This window comes from Aptenodytes patagonicus, chromosome 2 (genome assembly GCF_965638725.1).
Source record: "Aptenodytes patagonicus chromosome 2, bAptPat1.pri.cur, whole genome shotgun sequence".
Lineage (NCBI taxonomy): Eukaryota > Metazoa > Chordata > Aves > Sphenisciformes > Spheniscidae > Aptenodytes > Aptenodytes patagonicus.
The window spans coordinates 108,097,838-108,123,847 of record NC_134950.1 but is presented as its reverse complement, the minus strand read 5'-3'; the positions used below and the strand labels follow the sequence as shown (position 1 = coordinate 108,123,847).

Here is a 26,010-nt window from a genome sequence, read left to right as displayed (position 1 = left end):
CTGTATTAGGATTCCAACTAGAAGCTTTATATTAGGATTCCAACTAGAAGCTTTAGAACAAAAAAAAATTTTTAAGCAAATTTACAAATAATAAAGTAACTCATATCAACCAGTTGTGTCTCAGTCCAATTCAGTGCATTAACAAGAATCTCTCTTAAACATCTACTACAGCTTTCTTTCCATTAGAGCCACTAAAGCTAAATAGGGAAGGGTAGACAGCTACTTAACACATCAGTGAAGTGGCATTAGGTTCAAGCAAACGAGCTCTCCTTCCTCCCTTTCAAACGCTCTGGCACAGTTGCAAAAGGTTTTGCCTTGGTCTCATGTGACCGAATTACTCACCTTCCCCATCAGGGCTCATATTTTCATAGGAATCCCAGCGTATCAGTGGGTCTGAGGTATTGTAATCAACTATCACTCCATGGTCATTCTGAAGGTGTTCACATCCTAAAAAATAAACATCTGTTTGAGACCAAAAATTATCATAGCCACATTCGTAATGATATATACGCACATATGTATGTGGCCTTCTGACAGAAGTTTGCTCCCCAAACTGCAATACCATATTCTGAAATGTAAGAAGCAGCAATAGGGCAAGAAAGGTTATCTAAACCAGCTAAAAAAAGCTTAGTTTTATGTTTCATTACAGAAGGTACAAGCAGAGAATTTTATCTTGAGCTTCTTGATTATGATATAGCTCTGATAACTTGGATCAGCCCCTAAACACGACTAACACAGATGATCCACCCAGCCCTATAGGCAGGCACGATAAAACAAATAGCTTTTCAGAATGAAACCACAAGTATCTATAAAGAGATGGTACTAAAGGAATGATAAAATAAGACTGTTAGAGATTATCATTCTAAACAACTTACCACTAAAGATGAACAGGGAGAGCTGAAAACTGCTACTCCGTGTCCCTCCCAGCTCCCCTAAGGTGCCAACTATGCTGTTTCACCCATTCTCCGGCAGAATCTGAGATGGGGCGGCTTGCCTTCAATGTGTTTGGCCACGCCTAAGTACGCTCTGCCAAACATACCTGGAATTTTCAGCAGTAACCATGTTTTTGTGCCCTTAACGAGGCATAAGGTAATATTCAGCTTTTAAATGTATACCGTGAGGAATTTAGGTGTGGTCCAGTGATTCAAAAGCAAAGCACAGGCATCAAGAACTCATGACCTTGGACTTGGCTTTGACACTGATAGAAATCAAATCAGCTTTCTGCCTTTGCTCCTCTATCTCAATTAGGGAACAAAGAAATCCTCAGTTATCAACTCTTTGGCTGTGTCTGGAGAAGCAAGTCCTATTATAAATTGTTCTAAAGCAGCAAAGTGTTAATGCATATGCTGTGACTTTCAAAACAAGGATAGTTAAAATTAGAAGGACAAGAATGCTATGGTCCTGTACCTTTATATGCAGGCAGAAAAAAGCCATCTGTAGAGAGTTTCTGTGATGACGTTTGTCACAAGACAGTTTTATGAAGTTTGTTACCTAAATATTTAGGTGTCTCATCTTCTTGGCAAGTGCATTCTTTCTTAAAAACTGTATCACAATCAGTTATTTTCTAGAATACTGTGTCCAGTTTCGAGCTACACAATACAAGAAAGATATGAATAAAATGAAGCAAGTTCAGGGGAGTGTGACCAGGGTGGTCAGGACTGAAGGACTTGCCCTGTGAGGAAAGGCTGAGGGACCAGGGCTTCTTCAGTCTGGAGATGAGATGGTCTTGGGGGGGACCTGACAGCAGCCCCCCAGAGGCCATGGAGGAGACAGAGCCAAGTGGAAGGACAACAAGGAACAGGCATAAATTCAATCTAGAGAAGTTTAGAGTCAATAGAAGGAAAAAATAAATCCACTGTGAGGACAGTCAGACATTGGAACAGTCCACCCATTGAGGCTGTGAAGTCTCCATCCTTGGAGGTTTTCAAGATTTGACTGTACAAAGCTCTGGGCAACCTGGTCCCATCTCACAGATGACCCTGCTTTCAGCAGGAGGATGGACTAGAGATACCCTGCAGTTATTCTATGATTCTATAATATTTTCAGATGTGGAAAAGTCATTCTGCAGAAATTGTAAATAAATATTTAAAAGTGAACTCTTCTTCCTAGCCAGTTAATCCCTTAGATAGCAACTGGAATACAAATTTCCAATTAGTTAGAACCTTACTTTCCAACAACTTGGAGCCTGCTAAAAACCACACCTCTTATTTGCCATCTAAAGAAGGGAGATTTGAAAAAATTTTGATCCTTTTTCAGACACTTCAGCTAGCCTCTCTTCAAGCATTTACTATCCAGAAATGTTTAGAACAAGCTGGACAAATTTATTTATAAAACTGTTTTTCTTATACGGCTTTCCAACAGGCTAAGTGAGATCTTCGTGTTCACCTGGACAGAATCCAACTTCTTACTGGCTGGTACTACAAGTTTCTAAGTGATCAAACTGGTGGAAAAAAAAAGAAAAGGAAAACATGCAATTCACAGGACACTGAATGGAATATGTATGAGACAGTTAAGAATATTTGGTTTTCATTCAGTCTCAGGCAGAATCCATTCTTTTTGGGACACCATAAAATGAGTCAGAACACATCCATTAACAGAATTAAACTGCAATATAAAGCATGACCTTAAGTTCTTAGTGCAGGTCGTAATTATCTATGATCTTAGACATATTACAATAGAATTCTGGAGGCATACAGGATATACCCTACAAGCCAACTTCAGAGCAGAAGCATTTCCAACAAAACTATAGCTGTATCTCTTTATGCTAAACTGAAGACAGTCCAAACTCCACCACTGCAAACATAATCAGTTATGACAACATCCAGAAAAGGTTATGGGATAGGCCACTGCTGTCACTTATGCCAGGCCAGACTACCTATACTACACTTGTTTTACACAGATATACAAATGTTTTCTACTAGTCATCAGCAACTGTTCTGGTACAGTCTTAAAACAAAATCTGATCACTCCTATACTGATGTAAATGCAGAGTCTTCATTAATTTTTTTCAAATTTAAACCAGTAACTATATTACGTATTTTAACAGTAAAGTTGAATTTCAGATCTTCTACAAGAAAAGTAGAAGAGAAGAGGAAAAAAGGATTTTTTTTAAAAATGTACATTTCAATGTGGTTTATTTTCAAACTAAGCATATTTTTTTCTTCTGTATACTCACCTTGAATTTTCTCTGGAGTTCCTGAAAACACTAATTCCACTTTGCCGTAATCAGGGAAACGGTCATCTGAAAACAAAGGATAGTATTTCAGCAAGCTATCTCCCAGGAAAGCAGTTCCAAGGCACTCAGAAATCAGGATTCTCTACAGCTATTAATACACGTACCCTCGTCACTCTTCCCTTCTCACTTGCAGTTTAGCGATTTGCTTCTGTAAGAGCCACATTCTTTGCCCCACACATTCTCCAGAAAAGACCACGAAGTGTCAGCTGGAGTTCTGTTTACTTCCAAGAACAGTCAAAAGCAGAAGAGATGTACAGTTCCCAAACCTCTCTTTAGACAGACATGGCTGGCTTTGGCTTTTAAAGGAAAACACACCCAGGAGCAAACTAAAATTGTTCTTTATATTGGCTAAACTGCAATACTTGACCACAAAAGTTTTGTGTAGCCATATGTTGCAGGAAAATATGTTTGATTTTAGTTTGCTAGTTACATAGGGTGAGGGAGTTACAGTCCTTCATATAAGCATAAAAATAAAACTGAAGTAGTAATTTGGAAAATACAGAGACTAGCACAACACGTTTTCAAATATATCTGAAAACTTTGCCTCCATTTTTTGATATTCTGAAGCATATTAAAAGATCTCCATACTCAAGCAGACTAGGTCACAAACACAGTATCAGACTTTGTGACTGTTTTCATCAGCCAAAAAAGGGATCGGCTTAGCTCATCTTATTTCCTGTAATGGTGACTAACAGAGTCACCATTTTAAACAAATGTCTGTTGTTTTTACAAATGTGAGAGGAGGCAATACGGCCTATATAGGAGTATCTGAATTATTTTGACAAGTTAACTCACTTGAAGAGCTTTTCTTCTCATTGGGGGTTTACCTGTGTTATGTGCTATGAGTTAACTAATAGAAAGCAGTCTCCCTTTCCCTAAAAATAGGGATGGGAAAAAAAAAAAAAAGAATCCTTTTGAAAACAGGTCCTGAAGATGATCATCACATGCACAGGCACACACATGCACCCCCGCACACATACGCATCCAACTAACCACAGAAGGCAAGTACCTTTGTTGGCATTGTCCAAATCCTCTTTGCCAAACACCAGGCCATGTCCTTGAATAGCTCCAGTGTGAAACTGAAGGCGAAAAACCACATCACGAGTAGCTGACCGGTATTTTTTGTGATAACACTTCAGCTAGAGAGAAAAACATGTCGGGAAGTAATTTCTTATGCATCTGAACAAACGTGTGCATATGCATTAGTTGCTAAGTAAAGCAGCCACAGCGCAATTTACTGCAGACACCTCTGATGTTGTAACAAGCAGGGGATGCATTATTCAATCCTTTAAAATTATACAGGCCCAAGGCAAGATAGTTCTGGATGTGTAAAAATACTAATTACTATTTTCATCACTATCAGTCACCAATCAGTAGACTATGATTCAGAATCACAACATTTGTCAGTACAATGTTGGAATGCTGACTTGTATCCATACTTCTTCATAGTACCAAATTAATGTAAAACTGAATTATAGCACACCCATTTCAAAATAACTGAAGAATATGCAGAGTTTTTAGAAGCAAGCCCGCAAGCTGATTACATCTATTTTAGGACTTTTTAAAAACCTAGTGATGATAGGACCTTGTTTTATTTTACTATGGGAAGTTGGTAGTAGTTTTGACACCTTGGCTAGAACAACACAGAACTCTCTAAAAATAACATCTAGTATGATTTTCAGCAGCTAAAGGTGAACACAATACACCCACTCTCTAACACCACCTTCCCTTAGACTAGACCTATGGATATTTTACCTACTAATTCTCTGAGTCAACTGTAATACAAAGCCACTCATCATTCTCACAGGAATACATAAAAATTTTGCTAACCTTAGTCACAGGACTGAAAATTTTGTGATATTATCCTGACGATATCAGGATTTTACGATAAAGATGTTACTGAAATGTATTAAAATGACAACAAAAATCACGTTTTTTTAAGGCAGACTGAGAAAAGTGTTCTAGACAGAAAATACTGAATAACTGAAGAGCAAACAGTTATTCAAACTGAAGTAATACAAGAAAGATGTAGGGGTTTAAGAGGGATGCTTCTGGAAGTTGGGATTAAAACATAGTTACGAAATTCTTCTCGCTACAGGATTTGAAAAATCCAACATAAGCTGTTGCTCTCTACCCTTCATTATAGTAACTCCATGACGCCTTAAATTTCAGAAGTTAATCAGCACTGACCATATACATGGCACATAGGACAACTTCTGAAATATTTCAGCCCATATACCAGAGATGGGGTTTTTTTCAGGTATTCTCTACGCAAACCACATATTCCTAACCCTTTATAAAGGCTGGGAGATGCTCTACACAAGTAAGCATTATTTTATCTGAAAGTAAGGATGTGGGGTTGTTTGTTTTTTAAAAGCGAATCCCCTACAGCATAGTGGTAATACCAGGTAAAATAGTATTTCCTTCTTATTTTAAACAGTGCTTTACACCCACTAAAATTAACATAGCGTACAAACCCCTACCTGTTGAAGGGATCTATTTCCTTTTAGTCCAACACAACTACCAGCACCATTTTGCTAGAACCACGGCCGTAAGTCAGTCCCTTAAATTACCGAAATATAAGGTAGGAGAAACAGTTAGACTGCTTGATTCAAGAATAAATAAACGCTCATTCTCCACTAAGCCCAGCAACTCTATGTAAAGGCAAAACACCATCATAAAGGATGAAAACTGCAAGTTTGCCCAGAAGTGAAAAATGGACAGAAAGGGGATTAAGCAAGCCCCTGATAAGAGATATTAGAACTAACCTGCTCCAAAATGTATCATCAGCCTGAAAGTAACTGAGTAACTACGATAATTCTATTCAATTATATTATGTGAGCAAAAAGAAGCTTGAAAAGACTTAAGAGCTTCTTTAAGTTTATGCACATTCCTCCACAATTTTGTGTTAAAACATTATCTTCTTTAGCTGTTTAAACAATCACATTATTTTTACATGTGGATCATACATGAGAGTTTCTGAAGATGCAGATGACTAAATACCTGAACAATAGATTTTATCCTCTAACTTGTCAAGAGTTTTGGCTTCGCACACTTGCTGGATTTACTCAGAATCTACTGTCTTTTGCATAATTGTGTTTACAAAAATGCTGAATCGGGGTCAGTTCAGAGAACTATGTAGTTCCTGCTTTCTACTTTCTAATTCAAAGTAACAGCCTTGAATAATTTTCACTTAGCATATCCTAAACAACTTACTTGTACAGAACTGCAATTGTTTATGAAAATCTGGCCTTTCTTACAATCAGTAACAGTGTACATCTATACCCAGGATACTGAAAACATCTTCTAGTGCTCAATATACATAATAAGCTTTCAATGAAATCTAAGCGTAACTGAATTCTGACTCCACTACCTTCTGATGCCACATTCAAGAATTAATGCAAGCCACTATAATATGCTGGGAAATACCTATATGCATTTACAGATGTCAGTGCAGCTTTTCAACAGCTGTGGTTGTGCTGTATCACCACATACTATTTACATTGTGGTAACAAATTCTCTAAACCTAAGACAAGCAAGTCGTCTTTTTTTTAAACCCATGCACTTCAAGTGGTTAAACCTTTTGGAGTTGGAGGCTGAGCATCCTACAGATTTTCCTTTTTCCTGAAACCACGGATGTTTTTGTTTAGACATAGTTAAAAAATATTCAAAACTGAAGTGAAGTCTTTGTTTAGGAAATACTACCATGCTGAATAAGACACTGGCTTGCTCAGAAGAATTACCTCCAATAATAGCATGGAATTAATGAAGTTGATCTCTTTTAAAATGATGCAAGCATTACTGAAAAGCTATATGCTCATTTTTCATTTTAAACACATATTTGAGAGATACTGAATTTGTCTCAGACCAATTTCTTTTGTGATCTATTCCATTTCCTTAGGCAACAACAGTCATAGAATCATAGAATAGCTTGGATTGGAAGGGACTTCTAAAGGTCATCTAGTCCAACCCCCCTGCCGTGGGCAGCGACATCTTCAACTAGATCAGGTTGCTCAGAGCCCCGTCCAGCCTGACCTGGAATGTTTCCAGGGATGGGGCATCCACCACCTCTCTGGGCAACCTGTGCCAGTGTTTCACCACCCTCAGCATAAAAAATTTCTTCCTTATATCTAGTCTATATCTACCCCCCTTTAGTTTAAAGCCATTCCCCCTTGTCCTGTCACAACAGGCCCTGCTCAAAAGTTTGCCGCCATCTTTTTTATAAGCCCCCTTTAAGTACTGATAGGCTGCAATAAGGTCTCCCTGGAGCCTTCTCTTCTCTAGGCTGAACAACCCCAAGTCTCTCAGCCTGTCTTCATAGGAGAGGTGTTCCATCCTCCTGATCATTTTCGTGGCCCTCTTCTGGACCTGCTCCAACAGATCCGCGTCTTTCTTATGCTGAGGGCTCCAGAGCTGGACGCAGTACTCCAGGTGGGGTCTCCCCAGAGCAGAGCAGAGGGGCAGAATCACCTCCTCGACCTGCTGGCCACACTTCTTTTGATGCAGCCCAGGATACGATTGGCCTTCTGGGCTGCAAGCACACATTGCTGGCTCATGTCCAGCTTTTCATCCACCAGTACCCCCAAGTCCTTCTCTGCAGGGCTGCTCTCAATCCCTTCATCCCCCAGCCTGTATTGATACTGGGGGGTTGCCCCAACCCAGGTGCAGGACCTTGCACTTGGCCTTGTTAAACCTCATGAGGTTCATACGGGCCCACTTCTCGAGCTTGTCCAGGTCCCTCTGGATGGCATCCCGTCCCTCTGGCATGTCGACCACACCACTCAGCTTGGTGTCATCTGCAAACTTGCTGAGGGTGCACTCGATCCCACTGTCTATGTCATTGATGAAGATATTAAACAGTACCGGTCCCAATACGGACCCCTGCAGGACACCACTCGTCACCAGCCTCCATCTGGACATTGAGGCATTGACCACTACCCTCTGGATGTGACCATCCAACCAATTCCTCACCCACCGGACAGTCCACCCATCAAATCCATACCTCTCCAGTTTAGAGAGAAGGATGTTGTGGGGGACCGTGTCAAAGGCCTTACAGAGGTCCAGATAGACGACATCTGTAGCCCTTCCCATGTCCACTGATTTGGTCACTCCATCAATATCCTCTGACGAGTAACAAATCTTCCTGAATTTGAAACTGTCCCAAACCTCCAGAATATACCAATTTATAACAGTGTATTTAAAATTTTTTTCTCTGTTTTTCAGTGAAAGAAAGGAAGAATAATATACTAAACTGAATGGGGAGGGGAAATAGGAAAGGGAGAAGGAGGAAGGATAATAAAAAAGATTATTTCAAAAGAAAGAATAAAAGAAGGGGAAAAAAGACGACTCTCATACCAAGGACCCCTTACATTGAGGTCCACATTTCTCGAAGTAGTACATAAAATAAAAAAACATTCTGAAACCTACTAGCAATAGACCAGGAATACTTTCTGACAATAGTTCCCCCCACCATTCATTACACATGTTCTTCTGTCCTCTTAGTTTAACAAATTGAAAGGCATGGGAACTATCTATCTTTACTTTCTCTGTGCATAACTGTGTATGACAAGCAAGAGAGAAAGCAGAGAAATTTAAAATGATAGGGCTGCAATTCAACTATAGTTATGCTTTGCACACAGGGAATCATATGCACTATATTAGTGCATATAAATTGCTTTCTAAATACTGCATGTGCTTGTAGAATCAGAAAGCTTTTATTTGGTATAACACCTTTTTGAGTCCCAAAACGATTTAGAATTAGTTAGGTATTTTCTTTACAGCATATAGTTTCACGATTGTGCACGTTGCCTGCCAAGTTACAGGACAAGGGTATTTTAATGCCGAGTTACAAATACTCCACAAAGCAATTTTTATAAAGAAAAGAGCAATTACTATAACAGGCCTTACTGCACTTGGTGATGCTATGAAATGGGACTGCTGAGAGCAATTGTTTTGGCTCCTAAAAACCTTCTAGTTTGAGTTTTATAGGAATTTTGATTCCTATAAATGATGATGACTAAATTAACTTAATAACCTATTTTGTAGTATGTCTGCAACCATTTGCTCAATTTATTTTTTTACAAGAATGCAAAACAGGTCAGAGACTGTAAACTAAATGGCACAGTACTAGATTTTCATTCCATACAATTAACTTACCATAATATCTCCCTTCAAAAGCTGGGCAGGGTCTATAGCAATGCAGATTCGGCTTTGATTTTCTTGCCCTACACTACTTAACAGGAGAGAAAAGAAAAATAAAATTTGTGGTTTAAAGAAACAAAAAACAAAAAAAGAAAAAAGACTATGTAATTCAGCAATTATGAAAAATAAAACCTGGATTCAAACATAAAGGAAAATGCTTACTACTTACTATATTCCAGATGTATAAACTGGTTGCATAGCCTGGTATAACTTCAGAAAAGGCCGGCAAGCTGAAAAGAAGTCAACAGAAAAGACTGTTTTGTAATTATTTTCCTTTATCTGAATATTACAACTAGGAAGCTTTATGCACATGCAGACTGAGCAAAGTGGCACACAAGTGGCACAAAGTTGACTGTCAAAATATCCTTCAAAGCAAAATTGGCTTTGACAGATTCCTTTTCCCCAAAAAAAGTATTTGATTGTATTTTATGAAAAAGTCACTTTTTCCTAATCTTCAGACTAGTTCTGAATTGGGGAGGAGGGAATTTTAAAGGATTCCGATAAGGAAAGAAAGAGGGAACTCTTTGCTCCTTATTACATGTCTGTCTGCCTTCCTTCCCACTTTTTCTGCAGGAAAACAAAATTATTAAGGGAAGAAAGAGAATGGCCAAAACAAAACAAGAAAAAATAAAACCAAACCCCAAAACAAAATAAAAAGCATTTTAAAAATTAAACAAAACATTTGATCTATAGTTTTGTTTCGAAACAAGTTAAGTTTCGAAACAAAACTGTAGATCAAATATTTTGTTTAATTTTCTTAATACAACAAACAATAACTATTTGAATAAAGACAAGGTATTTTAGAAATAAAACCAGACTAAACACAATGACAAGGAAGCATTGCAAATTCATGCTGATGACATTTCAAAAGACAGGTGCTATTTAACTCTCGGATGATAAAAATACAGAGTTATACTCCTTTACTATGCTCTAGCACAGTATCTTGGTTTAGCATTTTAATTTTAAAGCCACTTATTATAGCAGGCCACCTTAGAAGCACACCATATCCAAATAGTTTTTCTACAGAAAATCCAATCTCAAAACAGAAAAGAAATTATACTTATGATTATGTTTATTTCCTAAACAAGGAGGAAATTACTGTGAAACCTGACCAGGTTCTCAACTCTTTTGCAGGGAATGGTATCACAACTGTTCAGAAACTAGGCAGACATGAATAGCATCAACATTTAACAAAGGACAAGAACTTTATTTCATCTGCTGTAATTTTTACTCTTAGGATATTTCTCTTCTCCTGGTTCTTTTATTGGGAATATTTGGACTGCTAGCAAGGAGCATGAACTCTACTTTGAGATTCATGCAGGCTTTCTAGAAAGCTCCAAAATAAAACAAGACTTTGAGCCTACACTTGGATAGGAAAAGTTAGGTAATTTACCTCCCCCAGCATCGAAGCTTGGGATGCCATGAAGGATAACATAGTGCAGGAAAAGAGGGGTTGCATTCATTTTCACAGATCCAGATAGAAGGCCACTTAAGAACTGCACATATCTAAAAATATAAAATGTATCTGAATTCAATAAAAACAGTAATGCAATCATATCAGGGAAATACATTCTTTACACATTAATATTTCTAGGCCATGGGTAATGAATAGCATTGTGATATTACACATAACTCCAAAAGAATAATCTTCACAAAACAGCACGAAAAGACAGTTTAATTTACCACTTTATTAAATGCATGGCTGTTACATTGCTATTGTTGATGTCTTCATTTTGGTTATTTACATCAATACTCTAAATAAGAAAGGAACTAGCAGAGATAGTAAAGTCAAACATTTTGGTATACATTTCTAATTGCAACTGAAGGTCTCAATTGGCTTTCACAGCAGCATGACATGGGTCCCATTCCATCTACAGTGAAGCACACTGCATTAAAACAAGAGCAAGAAGTACCCTTGCCAGAAATCTTAGCATTAAGGCCAATGCAGGCAAATAACATCTTGAAAATGAGAAGCGATCTCATTCAGCACCAAACAGAGGAAAACTACCATAGCAATGTGAAAATCATTGTATTTCTGCTATTTAATACCTGGTTTGGTCACAAGCTCACGAGCAAGTACATGCAAGTGAACATCACTGCAGTGTGTGTTAAACAAATTCCTCCTATCTCCTTAAATAACCAAGGGAAATCAGTCTCCTTTAATTTTTCTACTGGATTTGAGTCCCTTTTTCTTCCATGCCCATGACACAACCTTCATTTAACTTCACTCTCAGGAATGTACAGAAAAAAGAAAATCACCTCTTTTTCCCCCTTTACTCACAGATCTCTAACCGATCCCTTACTGCACGCTCCTGGTAACACAAGGACTAAAGATATCCTGCCCAATGATGACAGCTTTACTACCCCAGAATGGGGGCTGTGGTGGTTTAAAATAGGTTTCATTTTATAGACACCTAGCAAAGTTCACTTTATTTTGAAATGTTAAGAAAAGACAACTTTGCTTTTTGGTTTCCTCCTTCAGTCTTTCTGAAAATATTTGGTACATCAAAAGCACAAATTTACAAATTGTCACATCTACGTGACAAAAAACAGTGTGGTAAAACACTTTGTCAGTGACCTCTCAGTCTGAATATTTTCTCTCTACCACTACCTGTTTTTAATTATTCCAAAATTTGACTGAATTTTTGAACACCTTTCTCAAGGCAGTGCATTTAAGATGCTTATAGGCACTTTGGTTATTTTTGAGTAGCGTGTTCAAAGACTTATCCTGAAGGTTTATGAGAAATTTTTAAATATGAAGCGTCTGTATCTGCACTTCTTATTCAGGCAAACCTTCATCTGCTTATCTGAGAATAAGTATCCATTTTAAATATTGTCAGAATGGATTCAGAATAGGACATCTGGTCTATAGTTGCTTTTCTTGCCACTGTTACAGCATCCAACTAGCAGTGGGGAACAGCTAAGTGATATTTTCAGGACTGATGCACTTAATGGCCACAATTTATTTTTTTCTAGACAAAATTTAGCGGAGAAAAGGTTTCAAAATACAAATAATGGGTATATTTTCAAATTTTGTCATTTTGATATTCACCTAAATTATACCTGTTTATACATCAACTGGATTTTAACAAGGACATTGCTAATTAATTATCCAAGAATGGTTTCAGAGAAAAAGCACATTAAAAAGGTGATTCAAGCCACTAACTGATCAAAATGGGATCAAAAAGGATTATAAAATTACCCAAAAATATTACAGAGCTGGTTTTCCTTTCTCTGCAATAGGATCAGTAGCCACTGCCAGGCCAGGCAAAGGTAGGAAAGGCCAGGTTCAGGAGGAGAATGGTTCTGACAAATGGTTTGGAGAACCTCCTCTGTTCTCATGGGGAGTGGCACTCCAAAGTACCTGTGTGTGCACGTGTCTGGAAGACGGTAAGAGCAGCTCAAGTTCTGTACTGCTGAGCAAAGATGCTAATTCCATCAGTCAGGAGGTGAACTGAGTTTCTCTGAGACTTTCCTCCCTGCCCCCCAGAAGAATTAAGCAAGTGTCCTTGAAGAGAGTAGGAAAGCTAGATACCACCATTTACATCTATTTCATCTCTAGCTTTAGGGCTCTCGTACAGATCACCCGAGTTAGTAGCTACTGAAGCTTCCTGTCAACATGGTTGTAAAAACTGCCCTGATGCACAATTCACAGAGGCTGCTGTGAGGGTCCCTGGCTCTCATGGAAATATGCCTGCTGCATAAGGCTTCTTGATGGGAAGATTAAGAACATCTATTTCCTTTTACTCTTACAGTTCACACTTCTCTATCTGGTAGGCACCACTCTCAAATCCTTATTATTAAAATGAAATACACATATATGCATTGAAAAAAAAAAAAAAGAGGCCAGTAAACTTCTAGTTATGAAAAGTTTATTCCAAGTCTAATGGAATGCTATGTTACTATTTTTCAAATGAAAAAGAGCTGTGCAGGTCACCAAATGGGTTCAAGAAGTAACGGAAAAGTTTTTCTTATTTAGAGATTAACAGAACCAAATGCCTTATGCTTGTCGTTACTACTTATTTTTCTAGTTTAATTACTAGCAAAGCCTTATCCATTAAACAACTTCTAAAAAGCCTACTGTATAGGTGCTGATTAAGACCAAAACCAAACAGTAATTACTAAATCAAATCCAGCTGATATTTTATGTTTCTAAAAGAAGATTCACCTATATCACAATTACTTGTCTGATGGATATCAATCTCTTTTGGTACTGAATCCTTCGTTACCTCTTGTCAAAATGAGGTAAATAACGAACCCCAGAACTATTCACTTTCCAAACTGCTTACTTTGAGTCCTAACTCAACCTGATTCATGCAGACAGACTGAAAAGGTAAGACATCCATGTAGACAGAATGAATAATGCATGCTCTGACAAACATTTACTAGCATGGACATGGGGCAGACACATAACCTGCAGATCCTCCAAACAAGTGGTAATAGGATCTTTACGGCACACTAATCAACACACATTCCATACACATCATTTATGCCACAGAAAAATGAGTTTATTATTATCTTGGAGCAATCAAGAAAATAGATTGTGACATCTCTTTTTGTTAACAAACAATACAGTAAGAACACATGTAGATAACAGCGTGGTACAAAAGGTCTTATCTATCTTGAGCTATGTGCAGGAACTGAAGAAGAGATCTCATCAAACAAGGAACATTAATATAAGATAAAGTGCTGAGAGTTCAGAAATCACTGGAGGATCCTGTGGAAATAGCCTTCATGTAGCAGGAAAAGGAGTAAGGAATGGGGGCAGAAGATAACGACATTTCTTATTGGTATGAATTAAGAGACAAATTAAATACCTTCTTTGGGATGGCTGCATTAAAGCTGAAACTTTATCATCAAAGAATTTCTTCATAGCAAATCTGTCTAGAGCCTGATCAGCACTGTCAAAACAGAGACACAGATACCATGTTATTCCAGTTCAGGGTTATCTTGGAAATTCAGCAGGTTACCGCTTGAAATATGCCAGAATACTTGGAAGGAAAAAGAAGGAAAGGAAGGAAAAAGAAAAGAAAGAAGCACCTAACTAGCAACTCTGGCACTTACAGGTCAGACAAGAATGTTTTTTCCACTGTCACCTTCTCATTCCACACCTTAAGGCAGTTTCCTTCCTGAGGCAAAGCACCTACTGCCTTATTCAATTAACTGGACTGCATATTTCCAACGTGAATATGTTAAAGTTATAATGCAATAAACTTTAGCAAAGCCAAGCAGCTCAGGCTGCAAAAGAAGGATACTTGCCATAATTTCCTGAGAGTGCCACTGGGGAGTTCTCTCTGCGAAACACAGATTTATTCTCTTTTTAAAAAAGCAACAGCAACATTATGGAGGTGAAAACCACTGCCTAGCTCTGACTGTAGTACAGTACATGAGGTGCAAAGGATGCCGGGCTAGAGGATCATTTAAGCAGTCAAATAATTCATTCAGTCTTTTGTTTCCTGTGCCCTGAGCCACCAAGGAAGAGAATGTTTAAAATAAAAGTGTCAATCTTTGAAAAAGAAATGTTTTGCATCAGACAACCACAAACTCTTCAAACACACAGTTAAGGAGCAACATATTCAGAAAAATACATTTTCTTCCGTTCTCTATCCGGAATGGCTCTGATGTGGGTCTTCTGCATCTGTGTGGAGGAAGGCAAGAGGGTATAGAAAAAAGAAATAGAAGTGCCAAAAATCAGTAAGAATGCTGTTAATCACATATGCCAAGTAACATGCTATGCTGATTCTGTTGTATCTATATCAGAAAAAAACAATGTGTCTCAACAGATGTAGTTAATTAACATCAGGACATAAAAGAAGCAGAAGTTTCAAAATAATTAGACTCTGGAATCTCAAATTTTAAATTCCACATCTGGTTCAACCTAAATGAGTTCCAAGTAAAAAAACTGTGCAAAGTATACATATGCATATCATGCTAAAAATTGAATTTATACCTTTTCCAAAAATTAATCAGAAGTTACCAATTGTCTTGACGGGGTGCTGTATCAGGCTGTAGAGTCATGCCTTTTCTTCATGGATGTTAAAGACTACATAGTGTGTGCTTCAAATATCCTTGATCCTCTCTTCTTCACCCAACCCATCATACATCTTCATACAACTTCACCACACTACCACCCAGAATTTAGGCAACCCACTCGTAACTAGCCAAAGACTGCTAGCTAGTACTTTACTTGTTAAAACAGTTTACCAACTACTACAAAAGAACTCTGTTTGCCCTCGTTAAATTTGACGGCACATTATTCCTTCCCTAAATGAGAAAATCAGATATTTATAACATATAGCCAAAAGGGTTTTGCATCATAAGGCTTTTTCACTAAGCATAGATTTTTTGGCATGTGTCTGCAGACAATTAGGAACTTTATTTAGCGTGAACATCCTCAAAGTCTTCCACGTACCATTTCTGACACAGCAGCTGGCACCCTCAGCAGCAGCACCTGCAGTAATTTCTGCTTCTGTGAGGTTGCCATGTACCATTTTGAAGACTCTTGATAATGCTAGGGATATACAAATCCTAGCTGGGAAACTTCCCCAACCTCATTCTTACACAGAAAAGTTAAGTTTTGGATAGGAGCTGACAAATATCCAGAAATTTAAAGGAGGGCTTCCAGACTAACTCCTCCCCTGAAACCTCACTGGAGGAATCCTGAATTTGTTTAGGGTAAAAGATGACACCTTTTATCGCTGGGCTTTACAATCACAACCAGGTGGTGTTCTGTTACGGCATTACTAAAATGTATTTATAGCCAGGTACCACCTTTAAGGAAAAGATGCAACACTGAGATCACAACACAGTACTGTACTATCCTCACTTGACAGATTTTGTCATACACAATATTTCTCAAGAAAGTATTATAAAATTGTGGCAATCACTGTCCCAATTACTACTTGAAGATAAATATTTTTATTCTGTCAGCACATATTGGTGTGTATAATGCACTTAATTTCTTAGTCTACAATTACCTGTCGATCAGGCTTACCAGAGTGAACACAGATTATTTTTCTGAGATGCTGGTTTTACTGAAATCCATGAGTAATTTGCCATCAGCCTATACCGATTCAGGAATTCATCCACTACAGTATTGAATCAAATCTATTACTGACAGACTGGTGTGAATTCAGAACTAAATTTGATTTAACAATGGCCTTTACAGTGCATTTTTATTTTAATGCATTTATATATGTATATAGAAAAGAGACCAAGAGAAAACAATTTGATTAAAAACCAAACAAAAAGCCCAAAACAAAATACATTTCATCTTTTTGAGACCATTTATCAAATTTTATCTTTGTTGACATAAACTGTCAATTGACATTTCGTAATCTGAGTACTCTAAAAGAAACAATTAAAACCAAGTAATCAGACACCTATTGTTTGAACTGACTGCACGATAAAGTCTAGATTATTTCTTAAACTGCATTCTGTACTTTGATCAGTGTCTAGGAATTCCCTATTCAAATATTGATTCCAGATTCTAATAACTGTTTTCCTTAAGTACTTCAGGAATAGTTTCTCACTGATTCAAAAGAGGCAACTTGATGGATGTGGCCAATAGATGGGTTTAATAGAATAAAGATGGTATCATTATATAAAAATGGTTTCTTGCACATTTCTTCATTCATCTCGAAAGACCCGTTAGAGAATTTTCCCACAGAATCATTGAATATCTCAGATTAGAAGGGACCTTAGGGTGTCACCTAGTCCAACCTCCTGCTGAAAAGCAGGACCACAAGAAAACTCTCTCATGAAAGCAGGCTGTTTTAAGATACGCTCCAAGACTCTTTGAGAAGAAAACTGGACAAACCTTAACTGACAAACAGTAAGCTGACAAACAGTACTACAATTAAAAGGCATCTTTTTCTGATGTTTCCTTAATTGTAAAAAATACACAATATGCATTATTCACAACTTACCTTGCAGAAACATTGGTGAAGTGCATATATGATGATATGACTACGCCTATCCTTCCTTTTCCTCCCTGCATTAGGAAAAAGGAATGATAACTTATTTAATTTATTACATTATTGGGCATTATTTTATTTAAGACCCATACTAAACAAAACTTTAAGACAGGAGATTCAGAGAGTCCTTTTGCTCATGCATCTCCTGTGTTGTTGGAAAGGTGGCAATGATGGGCAGCAGCGTGTCTGTCTATGTAAGCTGGCTGACAAGTGACATAAACACTAAGTAGGATTTCTATGTGCATGCCTGTCAAGTCTTACTGAGAGGAAATTATTTAAAAAAAAAAAATCTTGACCAGTAGTAGCAACATTGTATCAACTATTCTAATTTTATATTACTTTTTCCAGTGATCATTCAAGACAAGTCTAGACAATGTTGCAATTTCTGGCATGAAATACTATAAAATACCTATTTTGGAAAGCATATGAGTTTCCGACAGGTTTGGGCATTTTTACCTCCCCAGCGCCTGAGATTTTTAACAACTACTACTTATTTTTCTATGGATAATTTAAAAAATGTTCCAAAATTTTATTAAATAATTTACATGACATAAATTCAGTACAATTTACCAAGCGGTAATTCTCACAGATTTCAAAACAATTTCAGTCTCTCAGCTGATACAAATAGTTGTATCTATCTTCATGGTTGGAAACTTTAAAGTCATTACTGAAAGGCATTAATCAACAATATGCATTACCAATTTGAATATAAAATACCTAGGAATACAATGCCCCCTTTTATTTTGTCCCATGTATGGGTCATTCTCCTGGTTGCAGTCCTGCAACTTGTAAGAATTCAATAGTGTTTCATACAGTCACGGCATTCTGCCTGCAAGCAATTCAGGACTGGGGACTATACAAACTGACTCAAAGATAAGTTTTGGTCCCATTATAACCCTCATTCTATTTAGAGTAACATTTGCCAGTGGTACAGAAACAGATTTGCCTCGAGTGTCAGCAGCACAGCTACCAACTCAGTTCTGAATTCATTTTATCTGTATTTAATTAAGGCTTCTCTTTATTTCTCTTCATTGTAGCTTTGCTGTAAGGCACCACAATGGATGCTGGCAGTTAGAACCTGTCAGAAGTACCCAGGAAGTACTTAGTGCCCTCATTTCCTACAACCATACGACAGTCTAAAGGGATGAGCTGTGATATGTTGCCTATACTTCTCCCGCAACAAAATCCGTGAATGTCACAGAACATGAAGAGCTTCTAAAGAATCTGCTATTGAGCTGGAAAAACCTCAAGCTTCTAATACACTCACAGAAGTAGCACTGACCTCTGAAGGAAACGAACTAACATCGCTGCATGCTATACCCAGAGCAGAAGCTAGAAACTTAGTTACCATAAAAGGCAATATATTAACAAGCATGCAAAGTCAGTGGATTTAAGCTTACTTAAATCAACTGAAGATTTGGCACACAGTTTCCAACATCGAAAACAGATCAAACTTCTTTTTTTATTTTTTAAAATGAGTAAGAATAAAGGACAAGGTTTTTGAAAATGAATACAAACTGACAGGTGACGTGTATACACAAAGCTCACTTACTCTGCAATGGATCACCACCACGCGTTGAGGATCATTGTTCAGCCATGACTCCATAGCCTTGCAGATGGTGCATACCTTATCGAGAGGCGGAGCATGGAGATCAGGCCACCCCACATCCATAATCTGCAATTAAACAACTAATATTCACAAGAGACACCTTGACCCTAATACTACATATTAAAATCTGGCTTTAAATAATTGTGATGGTGAAGAGTCTCCACATTTTTGCCAACGCCAGATAATCATGTCATTCGAATGCCATGATGTAACTAAAATATGCTTACAGGTCTCTTAAGGGGAAGAAGGGGATTTGTTTGGGTTTTTTAAGATGCTAGTACTTTTATAAAAAGAAACAAAACCCCACGAACCACTCACAAGTACAACATTTCTAAAGATCTTCATTTCTTAAAGAATTTTCAATTAGAAATCCAGGTATTTTATAATGGTAAAATATTCAGAAGGTCAAAAATAGAACAAAGAATGTTAACTGGCCTGGTCCAGTATTTTGTAATTGTTTTTATTTAATTTGCAATTTATTTCCTTCACGTGCAACAGATTTGACATCTCAAAATTTTGTTCATATTTTCTATTCAACTTTAGTCACTATATAATACTGTTTACTCAATCTATTATTATTTTATGCATATTTAACCTTAACAAGACCAGTAACCATGAAAAACTTAAATCCTTCATGATCAATAAAGCATTCAAAAGGTCAAAATTAAGAGTTCTTTTAATATTTTCCTCAGGTAGCATATATCCCTGTAAATCTACTGCTATAAATATACATCTGTGCTACTCTGGCCTTATAATAGCTGCTGAAGAGTACCTGCATATCATTTTTTACAACAAACAAATACAACAATTGGCGAGGAGCAACAAAAGACAGACATCAATACCTCCCTTCCTTATGTCTCTATTGTGCAGAGAAGCAACTATGAAAAGATAGTACAAAAGGGAAGTCTACATCTGAACCGAGTTCACTAGCTTCAGCTATTGGACTGTACATTACAGTATATAACCCCTAGTATCCTGTGACTGCACAAAGAAAGTATACTTGGAGTAAAATTTCTATCACTCAATAGGAATTTTTCAGTAGTCACAACGGGCTTCAGGTCCTGTGTGCAAAGCCTAAGAAAACAACAGGAACGGCTATGTAAAGCACAGACCTAACAGACACAAAACAGAACTTGGGAAAAAAATAAGAAGGGACGCATGTGGGGGTTTTTATCATCTTCCAAAAGTTGTTCTCTTACTCTGTATATCAACGCTTGCATAGCTTCAGGGCTTACCAGGCCATTTAAGTTGTATTTAACACTAGAAAGAGAGGTATGTTATGGAAGACAATCAATACCTTTGGGTTAAGCTTGGCAAGGTCGTATCTCTTTTCAGAGAGGTTTAACACCTGTTCAGAAAGAAAGAAAAGAATATCAACCGTCAAGACTTTATAATTTATGTAGTAAATAGCTGTATTTGAAACACATGATAATTACAAGAAACTACAGTGGTAAGGCTTCAGGTTTGCCTACTGTTTAGTAAAATTAACTAAATTAACATTTGAAGTCAGGTAGCGCTAGCAAATGTATTTTAGGTATTCAGTTATTATACAATGAAACTAAAAGTGAAACCAAATGGACATTTTGAAAAAGGATAATTAAAATTCTGTTACATTTTATTTATTTCACATGGCTTTATTTTAGTCAGAGGTATACTGAGAGACATGGGCACCACACAAAGTAACGACACAGCATAAGAATTAACAAAGAAAAGTCTGGGGGGGTGGTACAGTCTTAAATATTTGAATTTGAGTGCCTGGCAAGAAAATATTGGTCTGTCAAAACTTCACAGGGAGGATATGGCATAGCTATTTTACTATAGCTTAGCCTGTGAGGTCTTCCAACTCTTCTGTTAACCCATTAGACAGTAACTTATCATACACTTAGCGCTTAATAAGGAACAGTTAAAGAGCCTGCTAAATGAACATAAAAAAATAAAGCAGTGTATACAAGTATATCTGACTCTTTCATTAGGAAGTACTTTAAATCAGTATCAATAACAAAAAGCTGAAATATCAATACTCAACAACTGAAACAACGGTACTGAGGCAGATTCTCTTTCATAGTGTGGCTATTTCACATCACAATGAGTTAAGTATAGATGACATTCATAATCATTTAAAAAGTCTCATTACACTGCCAGAATGGGATAAACAGACCATAAATATGAGAAATAGTAAATATGAGAGATAAGTCCATTATACAGTTTATTACTATCCAAGGACAATTTAAGAACCCTTTTCTAAAGTGTATCATCCCATTTGGCATTAACCAGCACTCATCAGCAGTCTCAACAAAGAAGCCAAGAACTGGACAGGCTAAAGAAACTACATCATTTCACTTCTAGAAGCTGGTGCCTGCTGCTCACTGATGCAGTACTTAAGTTGGATGTGCAACCCCATCACGGACACAGTGGAAGCAGGAAGACATTACGCCATCTTTAGGAAAAAATACACTTTTGAACAAGAAATTCATCCAGAGAAAGAAGAAAACCCCAAATTAACAAGGTACCCAAGAAAACAGCTTCTATTTTAAGCTACATAAGGTTCTGGAATCACACGATATTGACCATAAAGGGTATACACCACTTTCATTGACCAAAAGAAAGCATGAAACATCTTTATATGATGAGGAACATGGTCTTTATTCCAATACATTGTGTGCATTTTAAACAGATTACTGCTGAAGAGCTAAATAGCAATCAAAAATTCATATGTGCACGGTCGGTATTATTTTGGATTAGGAAGATGTATCAACATTTACAATTAGGACTATAGTTATCCTTCCAGAAATACCAACTGTAATTTAACAGGAATGAAACCAGAACTGTCTTATACAAATGACTCACAAAACTTTCTGTAATCTTCTATCAGTCTTAATATTTGCAAAACAATTTAGTGGAGAGTTGTATTTCTCAGTACAGAATTCTTAAAATTAGTGTTAAAGCTATGTTAAGAGATCAATTACCTAAAATTTTCCACAGAAAAAAAAAAAGTCATTTGGTGAGAACTTTTTTTTATTCATCTTTCTGTTGTATTTATATGTAAGATCAGTTTAAAATTCCTGTGTGTCAGGATACAGCCCTGTTCACGATGGGTATTTTGTCACTACAGGAACCAACATTTCACGTACAACAACAAAACAAGAGGTCACAGAAGTCTTTGAAGAGAAGCATATGCTATAAATAGATGTCAGTGAAAGATTAACTGCATCCTTTTTAGCCCATTGTTGGCATATCCTACGTCTACTTACTTATATTTTGGTACAAGAAAGAGGAGCATTAACCTTTAGTTCTATGAAACTTTAATGATTTTGCCCTAAATTTTAAGACCTCATATAAAGAATAAAAATGAAGTAAGATAAAACAAGTGGGGAAAAATAAACCCTTCCTCCTTATACACAGCAGAGAGGAAACATCCCCCTCCCCCTTCCCATATGATTTAATCCTGAACTGGGAAGTAACTTGTACTATGAAGATAATATTCTCTCACTCTGCTGAATGCTCAGCAACACCACAGAATAAAAATAAGGAGACCTTTTAGCTGGAGAAGAGACCTTTATGAAGGTACTAAAGGGTCTTAGATTTGGTCTGCTCCTGAATCAGATGACCAGAAATACAAAAGCTCATGCTAAAGAACAGAAACAAATAGCATGTAGCTGGCAAGTTTGAAAGTGAAAGATATACTGTGGTCATATGACACAAAGTACTGACTGAGAAACAATTCACCAGCCTGTTCCATTAAGGAAAACTGACTGGGAGAGCAGGCAGGCAAAACTCTTCTACCGGGTGGGACCAAACTTGCTTGCTGAAAACAGTGGTAGCCTTGAGTTAAGAGCAGGGCAAAGAGGAAGGTGGCCAAAACATGACATAAGCTAAAATTAACAAATAGTTCCAACTAGTAAAGCAACAGCAACACACAAGCATTACCATATCATTTACATATGCAAGACCAAGAAAATGCACAGCAGTTATATTAGTCTAACCTAGTAACAAATATGCACTTCGGCCACAACAACCCCATGCAGCACTACAGGCTTGGGGAAGAGTGGCTGGAAAGCTGCCCAGCAGAGAAGGACCTGGGGGTGTTGGTCGACAGCCGGCTGAACATGAGCCGGCAGTGTGCCCAGGCGGCCAAGAAGGCCAATGGCATCCTGGCCTGTATCAGAAATAGTGTGGCCAGCAGGAGTAGGGAAGTGATTGTGCCCCTGTACTCGGCACTGGTGAGGCCGCACCTCGAATACTGTGTTCAGTTTTGGGCCCCTCACTACAAGAAGGACGTCGAGGTGCTGGAGCCTGTCCAGAGAAGGGCAACGAGGCTGGTGAGGGGTCTGGAGAACAAGTCTTATGAGGAGCGGCTGAGGGAACTGGGACTGTTCAGCCTGGAGAAAAGGAGGCTGAGGGGAGACCTCATCGCTCTCTACAACTACCTGAAAGGAGGTTGTAGCGAGGTGGGTGTTGGTCTTTTCTCCGAAGTAACAAGCGATAGGACGAGAGGAAATGGCCTCAAGTTGCGGCAGGGGAGGTTTAGATTGGACGTGAGGAAAAATTTCTTTACTGAAAGAGTGGTGAAACATTGGAACAGGCTGCCCAGGGAAGTGGTGGAGTCCCCATCCCTGGAGGTTTTTAAAAGACGTGTAGATGAGGCGCTTAGGGACATGGTTTAGTGGGCATGGTGGTGTTGGGTTGACGGTTGGACTCGATGATCTTAGAGGTCTTTTCCAACCTCAATGATTCTATGATTCTATGATTCTATGTATATGCTAAGACTGCAGTGTAACCACTGAAATCTTTTTGTAAATGGTAGCACCGGGTTTGGGGTTTGTTTCACTTTTAAAAAAGAACCGACTATGAATTTAGACAACAGTATTTACTGTCAGATTCCTAATGCCTTTGACATAAATGAGTTACTGTTCATCAGCTGCTCTGTATGCCCCGATGTAGATACCTCTCTAACCAGTGAGCTAATTTAGAATAGTTTACTCCTTAAAAAACTTGATTACCTTTCAGTCACTGTGGATACAAAAATGTAACTGAAGCACACTAATACAGCAGCCAACAGCAATAAGGTAACTTGCTCATTTATCACTGCTCTAAATCAACATCGAGAACTGCTTTGACAACCGTAAGTAATAACACTGCAATAAAGCCTGTTAGAGACACTGAAAAAACCATACATATTTATCTATTTAAAACACCAAATCATTCAGTTTTAGGAAATGAGCATAAAATCAGACAAGTATACAGACAAGCTTATAATGGATTTTTTTGTTAAAAGCTCAAAATATCTGAACAATTGAGCATTACTCCTCTCCTACAAGTGCAAAGCATGGCAAATGTTTCAGTCAAAATAGCGTGACAAATACACTACTGATGAAGTTGATCAAAATGGTAACATAATGGTGAATTTATTTTTGCAAACTGAGTTTTTCAGTTGACGCAGCAATTGTGTCATTTAAACTGTTTTTTGCTTTCTGACAGATGTTTGCACTGTGTGTATTTTGAAAGTACTGGTGTAAAACAGCATTCACTTGGAATCAAGCCTTTGAATCCTGCAATAACACATGCATTCCTTTGTAACCAAGAGATGAATTTATTAGGGAATAAAAGGATGCTTCATTCTATCCTTTAAATCTCCTTACTCTGAAAGGTTTGGGTCTTCAAATAAACATTTGTTCCAGAAATAATCTGTCAATGAAAATACACTGCATGAAAGCAAACATATCAATGCACTACTTGGCATTGTGTTTCTTGGCCACTTTAAAAACTATTTTTAAACAAATGTGTTATGGAATATTTTCTCTCTCTCATTTCTTTCTTTTCTCTGTCTAATCCAGAGATTCTTAACTCCTGATTAATATAAAACAATAACAACTTAAGGACGAGAGGGAATGGCCTCAAGTTGCACCAAGGGAGGTTTAGATTGGATATTAGGAAAAATTTCATCACCGAAAGGGTTGTCAAGCATCGGAACAGGCTGCCCAGGGAAGTGGCTGAGTCACCATCCCTCGAGGTATTTAAAAGATGTGTAGATGTGGCACTTAGGGACATGGTTTAGTGGTGGACGTGGTCGTGTTAGGTTAACGGTTGGACTCTATGACCTTAAGGGTCTTTTCCAACCTAAATGATTCCATGATTCTATTCTATGACTGAAAAAGTCTTTTGCTATTTTTGACATAAAAGTTCGCTTCTTATAACAGCCAATTTCTAAAGCCTATCAGCATTTAAAGAACAGGTTTTTACAACTCTACATGAATTTTGACACATCACTGGATTCTTTTGGAGTAACATCATCTTGAATTTTTCAACATAATGTGACTTCCCTCTTATTGACCAAGGCCACACACATATGAACAGAATAAATTGATGAAAGTACTACACAGATACTACAAAAATTCAGTTTTGGAAGTTTTTCTCTGTTGGAGAAAAGTCACGTTTCTTCTAGGAACCAAAGCCTTCTGGGAAGCTTTTTTTTTTTAGGACAACAAAGCAGAGAAAAATTTACTGTAAGCTATTGACAGGCTTCCATCTCTCCACAAAGGACTCTGGTCTTAGACTGTCAAAGTATAATCCTCTACCGCTAAAGCAGATGAGAGATACTTAGGATTTTTTTGTTCATCCTGTTCATAACAAACTGAGACTCAAACACACAACAATGCACTCACCCAATGGTTTGGGTGTATCATTCCCTTCTCTGTCCTCACTATCAACTGTAGTGGCAACAGTTTAACATATATAAAAAACTGGAGTTAGAACAGATAGATAAGAAATGACAAATACTGATTTGTAGTATACGTTCTGCTAGCTGAGACCCTGACCCAATGAAAGAGTAAAATTGTTCTCATCAACTTCAGCAGAACTGCTCACTTGCATACCTTTTTTTTTGGGGGGCTGGGTTTTTTGGGGGGGAGTTCTGCTGCTATACATGTGCCTCTTGAGCAGACTGAAGGGGTCTTTGAAACACGAGAAACAAAAGATAGTTTAAAAATGAG

General features: G+C 37.6%; 1 protein-coding gene across 9 annotated transcripts in view; it reads right to left on the bottom strand.

Moving 5' to 3' along the window:
- The window catches only part of TNS3 (tensin 3), a 252,479-nt gene that overhangs the window by 98,316 nt on the left and 128,153 nt on the right, over positions 1-26,010 (bottom strand). For 8 of the 9 annotated variants that reach the window (XM_076330716.1, XM_076330718.1, XM_076330719.1 and 5 more), the window contains 10 exons: positions 20,319-20,369; positions 18,965-19,087; positions 17,365-17,429; positions 14,254-14,337; positions 10,830-10,942; positions 9,606-9,666; positions 9,392-9,467; positions 4,245-4,374; positions 3,176-3,241; positions 343-447 (listed from right to left, as the gene is read on the bottom strand). In XM_076330716.1, the coding sequence (XP_076186831.1) occupies positions 343-447; positions 3,176-3,241; positions 4,245-4,374; positions 9,392-9,467; positions 9,606-9,666; positions 10,830-10,942; positions 14,254-14,337; positions 17,365-17,429; positions 18,965-19,087; positions 20,319-20,369 (874 nt within the window). The remainder of the gene's footprint in view (positions 1-342; positions 448-3,175; positions 3,242-4,244; positions 4,375-9,391; positions 9,468-9,605; positions 9,667-10,829; positions 10,943-14,253; positions 14,338-17,364; positions 17,430-18,964; positions 19,088-20,318; positions 20,370-26,010) is intronic. The other variant, XM_076330717.1, reaches the window with a different exon arrangement.